Source organism: Nematostella vectensis, chromosome 7, assembly GCF_932526225.1.
Source record: "Nematostella vectensis chromosome 7, jaNemVect1.1, whole genome shotgun sequence".
NCBI lineage: Eukaryota > Metazoa > Cnidaria > Anthozoa > Actiniaria > Edwardsiidae > Nematostella > Nematostella vectensis.
The window spans coordinates 14,725,556-14,736,072 of record NC_064040.1 but is presented as its reverse complement, the minus strand read 5'-3'; the positions used below and the strand labels follow the sequence as shown (position 1 = coordinate 14,736,072).

The 10,517-nt window shown below is 40.7% G+C and overlaps 2 protein-coding genes across 2 annotated transcripts; one reads left to right on the top strand and one right to left on the bottom strand.

Moving 5' to 3' along the window:
- On the top strand, positions 1 to 2,041 carry LOC5503054 (zinc finger CCCH domain-containing protein 18). The gene has a single exon (XM_048730289.1). It carries the CDS (start codon positions 411 to 413, stop codon positions 939 to 941), a length of 531 nt encoding a protein of 176 aa, XP_048586246.1. The 5' UTR covers positions 1 to 410; the 3' UTR covers positions 942 to 2,041.
- Positions 2,042 to 3,582: 1,541 nt separating this feature from the next.
- LOC116610620 lies at positions 3,583 to 6,152 on the bottom strand. The gene has a single exon (XM_032371338.2). The coding sequence runs from the start codon at positions 5,691 to 5,693 to the stop codon at positions 4,683 to 4,685; it is 1,011 nt and encodes a 336-aa protein (XP_032227229.2). The 5' UTR covers positions 5,694 to 6,152; the 3' UTR covers positions 3,583 to 4,682.
- Between the last annotated feature and the right edge of the window lie 4,365 nt (positions 6,153 to 10,517).

Sequence of the window (10,517 nt, the reverse complement as noted above, 5' to 3'; positions counted from 1 at the left end):
GCACTGAAAGAATTGATAATAATGGACGAGTACTAAACGTGTCGTTATAATTAAACTCTTAGCAAAACCAACACAAATGGATAGTGAGAGTTTGGGAACCGTGCCCTAGGGGCATTTTTTATATCAAAACATACGTAAACAATGTTTCGTGGGTATGGCAACCTCAAGGATCGTTCTGGAGAGTACTTGAATATGGAATAGTAGCGTGAATAGATCAGACAATATTTAGCTCCCGGACCTTGTACCGTTAATTGGCCCTTTCGCAGGCACGAAAAACCCATTCAAAGCAAGACTGACAAGTTTTTTGTTTTAGATGAAGGTGTGAAAAGGTAGTAGTAAAAGCTGAGGATGTTCTAGGCGTCGTCTAAAGGGAAAAGCCAAGAGAACTGGACAATCAACTCAACTCCACTATGGACAACACAGCGACGCAAAATTACCTTCATCCAAGACGAAAAATCTCATTAAAGGCTCAGCAATCAGTAGACGAGATTTTACAACTCGTGGCTGACCAAGGCATGAAAAAATCTCTTTCTGGAACCGACTATCGTATACAAAAGCGTCTGGAGCGAATGGCTTCACAGAGTGAGATGGACAGCGAGGAATCGTTCGACGATTTGAGATCTTTTACCACGGGTTCGTCCAGCTCTCTCGGGTATTACTCTCCACCGAGAACACAAGAGAGCGAATTTAGCGGTATCTCTTGGGGTTCTGGCGAAGCAAGAAAAGGATCCTGCCGAGATGGAAGTGCAAGCAACTACAAGGCTTCACAACTTCCACCTTTGAATCCTGGTAAAATAAAACGGCCATCAAGACCGGCCCCACGGTCACCGACCCGAGATGTTCTACCAGTAGAGGAACATGTTCAACTGAAAAGGCCTCCGCGGCCATCATCGGCGCGGGGCCCAAGGACCGTACCTCGTATGAGAGGTCTCACAACATAGCTATCGTCACCGCTCAAGAGGGAAAGTTCGATATAACAAACTGAACATAGATCGTGTATACCCCTGTTTGAGTAGGACCAGTAATGATACGAAATAAGCAAACATAAATGAAGGGGTATAACAAGTGCGAGCGAGTATTAATAAGGATCATTTATAGTCTATTTGACAAGCGGCGAAGCAAATACAAGAAAGAGATGTTACGCGGTTCGAGCTTTGGCAAAATGTGGAGGATGGGCTTGAGTGACTACAAGGAGGAAAATGTTATTTTCGGACATATCTCGAGGCTCGCTCGCATGACGTGGCGTCAAGACATTATAACAACAACCGCCAAAACCTCTCTTCGAAAATTTTCAGAACTTTGTGCGTTGAAAGGCGCTAGTATGAAAAAAGACGCGGTAGACTTTAAAACGGGGTCGATGAGCAATAAAGGCATTATAGCATAGTTCCATTTTACACAATGGCACTGAAAACGACTCCCATCGTTAACAGTGAAACAATTATTGTTGCTCTTCGTGCCTTTATGTCGTGGGAAAAACTGTTGTCCTAAAGTAATGATTACCAGGATTGAAGGCTAAAACACAAGAAAATGGGTTCGACGAGAAGGTATCTTTAAAGGAAACTTTAGTTATGGTACACAGCTAAACATTTAAAAAAAAACTTAAGATACCTGAAAAGAGCGACGTGTGACAAACAGATGAATCACAGGCCTTTTAACTACCGGTTTGCTAAATAATTAAATAGTGTAAAAGTGGTTAAGGAGAGAGAAAGACCTGTGTGAAGCCAGAAAATAAATTAGATTACTAGATGTCTTAGATAGATAAACCACTAAGAGATCCAAATATGGCCCCACCAAGCGCAGCGGAAAACGAATTAAAAATGAATAATTAATACCGAGGAAAAAGACTTGGCAAAAGGAGAGAAAGACTGAAAAAGATTAGATTCTTTTAACGAGCAAACAAGATAAGGATATAAAAATTGTAAATAGACAGAGAATAATTCGTAAGCATTTCTTAAGACAAGATTGTAGATGTTTTATGGTAGAATACTATTATAACATACAAAATACTCGATTCAAAATGACAAAAACGATTGAAAAGTTATTTTCGTTCTGTTTCTCTTCAATTGAATATAACAAAGAAGCAATATTGATTGAACTACAACGTCGAAAAGGGAAAGTGACTCGATCAATGATGGACAAGCGTCGCTTTGGCGCGCTTTACAACCCGTTACTACAATAGACGCTTTTGATAGTGCAATCGGAGATCGTGCGATACAACATATCATATAAAGGAGATACAGATGACTCCAGCGCCAACCAATCGTTGTGCGACTTGAGATAAGAAATCACGTGACTTTTTGGGTGGCACACACGCGCGCGCTCCGGCTTTTGGCGGCAAAATAACAACAATAAAAGTTTCTATATGAAAAAGGGGCTATTTACATTGAAATATTTCTCTGGTCTGGCGACGATAGCCATTCCTGTTATTTTTTCCGTGAGCTTGTCATTAAAAAAGTTTCAAGATTTCTTAGTACACGTCGCAAGTGAGAAGGTTTTGCATAATAGATGGTAACAGTTGAGTATGCCAGAAGCGATAACGCGCGCCATTCACTCTTGAAGAAAACAATCATAACATTGGCAGAAACTTTTAAAAAGGAGACAGAGGGGCGTAAACACTGGCTGCCTTAAAACCTTTACAACACAAATTGGAACGGGGAAACAAATAGAAACAGTGAAGACTAAGAATAGTGAAGACCATTTCATATAACATAAAATAAAAACAACCATAATTTTGTCAGAAATTTTCACTTTTACCAGACAGAAAAGCGTAAACACTGGCAGCTTACAACTTTTTCAGCACTAAGTGAAACAGGAAAAAAAACTAGAAATTTAGCAAATAATTAAAGAACTTGATTAAAGAAAAAAATCCTACTTATATGTTTAATTCGGTGGACTAATGTATACTTAAAGGGATCAAGTTCGAGAAAATAGATGATATGACAGGTTTTGGCAATTTATCAAATGAGCCGTTCTAAAGACCTCTGCATTTCCATATTTTTCTAGGAAATTTGAAAACTCACACCTATTCTTACAAAAGATCGTTATCAACTAATAATTCTAGCTGCCTACTGAAAAATGACCAGCAAATAGATAACCGAGACTGAAATAACGCTTTAAGCCTTTTCCCCTCGAGTTTTTCATTTAAGTGTAAATTTTGAGCTAGTCTTTATTACTTTATCGTTCGTTACTGTCAGTATAAACTGAAACATTTTCTTCTTAATGAGGAGCTATCTAATTTTTTTCAGATTGTTGTTTAATGCAGCAACCACTTTATATTCAGTTATTGCAAACAATTAGATGACCGCGGGAAGCACGGGGTCTGGAACCGCAAATCCATAACTTTTATCCACCACAGGAAACCCATTCAAATGCCGAGCACTAGGCTGAAGAAAAGGACACCTCCCCAACCTACTATTTCAAGTTCCACAAAACCAGTTGAGTTAAACTACCGCTTACGTTGTTTAGGCAATAAGAAGACTAACGGAATTGAAGCGAATAATTGGTGTTCTATAATTACGTGCTCGATTCCCTTTCAATTTTTTCACAAATTTCCTATTGCTTTTAAAAAAAATATCAGGACTATTTTTCATTAATTTTGCTCATTTGGCTCTCAGGTCCAATCAGCAGAACACGCCTTTATTTTTAATCTTTTATCGAGTTGCAATAAATAAGGAATAAAAAATTACACAACTGAGACATTAACAAACCTTAACAGGAGATATCTTACGGTTTCTTATCTATTATATATTATAAGGTATCTTATCTACATTTATATACACTGACGGTCTCTTCTCACAGTTTCCATTACTAGGCTGTCACAACAGACACTGCCTCCATGTTAATGTTTTTCTTAGTAATTTGGAACTCCATTGTGCCCGCTGGAGAAAAGCAATAGGGACAGTGCAAGCCTCGGGCAAACCGTTTCAAAATAGCAGCGAAGAAGAATTTCACAAGTTTTCGCAATGCTCATAGAATTTGTTTAAAACCGAGGCTTGCACTGTATTTATGCGCCCTTAGTCTGTCTGCACAGCAGGCATAGTGGAATTCAAACTAGCCTTTTCACTTGCGCTCGCGCGAACAGTTGCCAGTGCATTGATTAACCTCGCATTGGAAGGAGAGTGACATTGGTTACCCGTTACAGCCATGTAGTGTTCTTTATCATGTACATATTTCCCGCCAAATAGCCTGGTAAGGGGTAATACACGTACATATTTCCCGCCAAATAGCCTGGTAAGGGGTAATACACGTACATATTTCCCGCCAAATAGCCTGGTAAGGGGTAATACACGTACATATTTCCCGCCAAATAGCCTGGTAAGGGGTTATACACGTACATATTTCCCGCCAAATAGCCTGGTAAGGGGTAATACACGTACTAATTTCCCGCCAAATAGCCTGGTAAGGGGTTATACACGTACATATTTCCCGCCAAATAGCCTGGTAAGGGGTTATACACGTACATATTTCCCGCCAAATAGCCTGGTAAGGGGTAATACACGTACATATTTCCCGCCAAATAGCCTGGTAAGGGGTAATAAACGTACATATTTCCCGCCAATTAGCCTGGTAAGGGGTAATAAACGTACATATTTCCCGCCAATTAGCCAGGTAAGGGGTAATACACGTACATATTTTCCCGCCAAATAGCCTATTATCAGGGGCATATGTACATAGTTTACCACCTAACTGAACGGAGGCGAGGCTGCAGGTGCGGGTTCTCTTGCGATCGGAGGGAGCTGAACGAGAGAGTACGGACCTCCACCGGAACCGGAAGCCGAAGACACTCTCAACATCGACAAATCGGTCGGATGAACAGGCTCTAGCTCAAGACCTCCATTAAAACCAAAATTAAATACCGTTCGGCTTCGGGACCCTCCGGACTTAGTCGGGCTGTGGATCCGAGTCTTTCGCGCTCCTGTGATCGGCTTGATGTCGCACGAAATTCGGGCGGAGTCGTTGGCCGAGTGTTTCCGAACACGAGCAGCGAGCATTTCGCGAGACATACTCTCCCGGGCACCCTGCGTCGACATCGGTCGAGCGTCAACAGAGTAGAACTGTTCAGCTCTTGTATCATTATTATTAACCTCGGTTTGTCCAATCGTGTACTTTTCAAATTGGGACCCAGTGAAGAATTTACGGTTCAGGAATTCTTGTGGCCATGACGAATTTAGCGAAGCTGGCTCAAATTCCCCTAAACTCGGCTGCAGCGCAAGAGGTGAATCTCTCTTATAACTTGATATTCTGTGTGTCGGCAAGCCCGTAAGCCTGGATGCATCCTCAGTGTATTTATGATGCGAGCTTTTTCGCCTAACTCGTAACTCGTTAGTTGCCGATTTCTTCCGCCGTCTAGACTGTGGACGTCCGGAAGGTGGTCGTGGAGCAATCGGTGGTTCGGGAGAGGTATTTCCTCGAGTTTCCTCGGCTCCTTCGAGCCTTATCCTCGAAACACCGCTATCCAGAGAGCATTCCCTTCCTACAAGATTCGAGTTCCACGTTGCGTCGTCTTCGTTAGCAACTGGAGCGGAATCAATTAAATCAATCGTTTCGTCGTCGACGAGTTTAAGATCGACTTGCGACGTCTGTAATGTTTCTTGATCTCTCACGAATCGCATCACAAGATCACGTTTCGCTTGCCCATAGCTTCCATCCATCTTGGCGAGACTTTGCTGGATTTCACTCAAATGCGACGACATATTTTAAATATACACCGGCCTCGGACAAAAATCCATTAATTAAAACAATTTGATGATAACTACAACTAATTCGCTTACATGCTTGTGTACAATTCTATAAGTTTTTCTTGCATTTGGCTTGCTTTGAAGTTTTATTTTGTTTTTCAAACCCGAAAAACTGTGAAGTTTTCCCGTAAAATTCTCGTCTTTTTCGGAGCCGTAGCAATCCCTTTGCTTCATCAAACTTCAACAATTCTGCATCTCTACGCCGTTTAGAGTAGAAACAACCACCTTTCTTCGCGTCTTCTTATCTTTTCAGTGCTAACAATAGTAGTGACGAACGAATAATTGTTTTTCATATCTGGTTGGCGGAATTTGAAAATCTCGAGGAAGCAAATGGCGGTCGTACGAACAGTTAGACCGTGTTTGTGATTTTACGGTCGCTAACAAATAGAACACGGCTGGCGGATCTGATTGGAGCGGGCAGGTAAACATAATCTTACTTAGAATCTTAATGAGACAAAACTAATAAATATTGATGACAAGCAATCATGGTAAACCGTTAGAATCAATTTATAACACCTTTAATGGGGACAAAAACACTTCTAAGAAAAATCATTTTTAAGGTAAGTTGTTTTCGTTGATGTAGACGCATTGGTGAGAGCTTTTTCACTCAGATGGATTTTATCTTTCAGCCCCCTCCAGATAGGGCTTAGTGCACTAATTAATTTACAAAATGATTGGTGCTAAGATCTACGTACATCTAAGCAACTGCTGCGCGGGGTAATTAAACTACCTCTATATTCTCACACCAAACCACCACACCAACAAAAATACCGCGTTCGATAATTATAAAACCAACTACTAAAACTTGAAGATAGCATAAGGTACTTTTTCCACATGAGAGTTGAGTAATTGATGAGTTTATTCTTTTTATTTAGGCGAGTGAACTCTTTGTTTGGGTGCATTAAGGGCGCTCTCCCGGGAGAATTGGTGACAATGCCGCTTAATATTGCATGAGACAACGCAGTTTTCATTCGTCAACAATTAACAGGCTAATAAAAAAAGGTTAGATGGGTATTAGTTTGTCGAGACCGATGCAAAAATGACCTGCACACAAGCGCTCGTGTGGCCCAAAGGATTATGGGTATTTCAAAGCGCATTCTATTCAGGGTGTCTGTTGTTTTTAGATTCCGTGCGCAATGATGTCATCAATATAAGACTAGTTAAAAAAAACCCAAATGGCGACAAAGGGGATTATGGTATTATCTCATTCCTCTTATTTTCATCCAGATATAGAGTCCGCTTTGACCTTTAGCTCATCGAAAATGTGTTTGGTGGTCGCCAATCAAAATACATTCAAAGTCGAGACATTTTCCTACAGATATGAACCTATTTCAAATACGGTTGCACTCAGAGAATCCATGTGTCGTAACCCGCAGTGCATCATGGGCAACATTAATGGCTGAATCTATGAGTGCCATGTGTTAACTTTAGGCAGATAAATGTGAATGCGAAAACTTTGCAAACCTGGATTTGTTTTAATTTACGCTTAGTTCAAACGTCGTGTTATCCATTTGCCTTATTCAATGCAAATGCATGCAAATGAATCAAGTTGATTGTTTCATCTTCATTTGCATGCATTTGCATCGAATAAGGCTCATGGATAATACGACGTTCGAGCTTAGCCTTATTCGCTTATTAACCCAATGCCCATGAACCACCGCGGGCTACAATACATGGAGTGCAACCTTTGTTCAAAGAGTACCTTATTCTGCTTAATATTAAATTCGCGTTTTTCGCGAGTCTTAAAGTTCGCGAATTTTTTTAAATCGTGAAAAACGCGAATTTAATATTAAGCAGAATAAGGTACTCTTTGAAAAAAGGCCGCGAACTTTGATCTTGCGAAATTTAATTGATATAGAGAACTCATTCAATGTTCTATTGAGATTTAACATTTGCCGGTAGCTCCACCAAATTTGGCATACTGGTACTAGACAACCTAATCTTCAGCACTGCACCATTCATTTTGTCTGATATTAAAAGAAAACTATGCTAGGCTAGTGCTGGGAAAATTTTCGCGAAATTTAAGACGCGAGAAAATAAAGAAGAAGAATGAACATGAAGTTTTCGATAGGCTGTACGTTTAAACCCCAAATAGCGCCAACAACATCACAGCCAGTATTGTTGGAGCCGCTACTCTCGCATGACCACAAGACAAAGAATAGAATATAACAAGGGACTTGCCCTAACTGATCACGTGACCTTTTGAGTGGCAAATTCAAGCCAAAATAACACAGAAATGACTGCGCCCGTCACGCCAGGGAACGACGAAAGAAAATCTTTAAATGAAAAAAAAAAAAACTTTCTGGATTTATTCGTAAGCGCTAAATCAGTTCCTTTTTGTTGCGCGCGAGATTGTCACCCGAATTCTTCCTATTCCTATTAGGGGGGTACACCTATTTTTACCCATTTCCACCCGCTCTCGATGTGAGACGTTCAGACAACATATTATCCGAAGGATCTGTGATTCATATTAAGAGCAAGTGCCCTGGTGTTGGCAGTTATGGCCATAAAATAAAATGAAAACAAGAAAAGCACACAATTACGCTTATTTCATACTAACTTCACAAAAAATAATAAGCAAATGTCGCTTCCTTTATTGTCGCGATTTGTGTGGGAGCTTACTAAGAAGCGAATTACCAAGAAAAAAAGATATGATAAAGTGCACAATTCGCAACATCTTTAAGAGATTCGATTCGATTCGAGCTACCAGAATGAGTCTTATCATTTCTACGAAATTTTCTACCAAGGACCGCTCGGTAGCAAACCCACGGCGAGAAATGGTAACGAGATTGCTTCTCTAAGGAACGACGACAGTGCTGATAACGTATGCGCATGCGCGTGTTCTGGAGAAAACAAACAAAATCTTAGTCTTGAATCGTTCGAGTAAAGGTACGAAAGGCTGACTCGCTGTTTTGACTTACTGTACAGCATTAAAACCATACTGTACAAAAGATGACAGATTTGTTTGATAATGAGAGAGTCATATCGAAAATTTTAGCCTTAGGTTTGATCTAGTTTTCTTAGCATTCGCCAAAATGTGACAGTTCGCCGGTAAAACGCCGCCATTTCAAAACAAAAAGGCTGGTTTAACCGCGCGGTACTGGAACTAGTCTTGCGTTTTTCAGCACTGGCAGGAACGACAAGAATTTTTGCCAGTGCAACGATTACATTTAAAAGTGACTCTATGGGCAAATACCTGTCAAAAACTCTGCTGAATTCTTTTCAATGTTTACCTGTTGTAGTCAACTTCTGTGTCGAGGCCATTTTTATGTGCACGCTATCAACACGCACTTTTTCCCGGGCTTGTTTGCTCTTTTGAAGGGCAAAGCTTCAAGGAAATATCATGCGCGAATTAGCCAATCTAGTACGAGTACTTCCTGAGATCGTGTCAGGGGAAATTGGAGATTATTCTATAGGAAATGGAATTCATTAACTGAATAACTTGCCATCGCAAAGTCACAGCATCTATGCTTACAACAAATACAAAGGCGAAAAAAAACTAGAGCAAAAAACTATTATGAAATTATATTAAATCTAGGCAATTCTAAGAATTATTTCCTTTATGAAAAATTAATAGTCTGCTATGGGATTAAAAAATTGTTGTAAATAAGTGTGAAATGGGATATTAAAACTGAAAACGAGGCCCATAGCAACGACTTACTGTGGTAGTAAATCGGCTTTGCGCATTATCATGCGGGAACACTACTTGACGTGTTCCTTTTAGCTTAAGTAAATTTCTCAAGTCGGGTTCACAAGATCGCTGACTATCTGGCTTTGCGGGGACAATAAGAGATGTCAAACGGGGCTATATCTGTAAACATTCGCTAGTTATTACGGCAATGGGTAACGCTGCAGCTGGCGAGCCGGCCTACTCCTGTGTCAACGAACTATCAGCAGAAATAATAAGGGCTTAGAACAAGACGCAACGCTGGAGGATCGTAAAACCATGTACACTATCGCAGAGGAAGACAGCTTTTTACCCGCGTTACTTACCCCAAACCCTACGAAACAGCTCGCGACAGTAAGTAGATACTATGAGAGACAAAGACTTCGGCAGATTTATCTAGCTAGAGACATGGAAGAGATACGCTATGCGTACAGTTTGAAAATTTGCAAGGAAAAAGAGCGATTGAGTAAGTCTCTTTGGGAGTTAGATAACCAGAAACGGCGCATTTTGCAGCAGATTTCGGGCGGCTCGAACACATCTTTGCGTGTGGGACACAATCAGAAAATTGACGCAGAGAAGCGAGAACGAAGATCTAAGAGGCGAGAAGAGAGAAAGGTGAGAAAAAGAGACAAAGAGATCAGACTAGAACTCGCGCCTGTGTCTGTGAGCCGATTACAAACCGCGAAGACTCCCGAGAGTCGGCTTCCAACACAAGCTAGTCAAGGAAGAAGAGAAAGTCGACAAAAATGGAAGGAAAAAGCAGCAAAGCCCGAGATTCCGCGTTATCTGTTGTTATGACAATGGCAAGATGGCATGTGTGCTCACAATGGCACGGTTGGAAACCTGAAAAAGTTATACAACTGGATGTCGATCTATAGTAATTATTTCGCTATGTCTCAGTAGTTATCATTAAATATTAAAACCCACCGACCCAGCGCCGGTGAAATGGATTTGATGGATTGCTTGGAAGAAAATCGACACCAGTCGTCATGGAAAAACATCAATCAGTCCGGCTCAAACCTACTATATTGATCAGACACTGGGAAAAAACAATCACTGTTTTTTGCCTTTTTTCAGTACGCTATTTCCCATGGAATGCACCATGACTATAG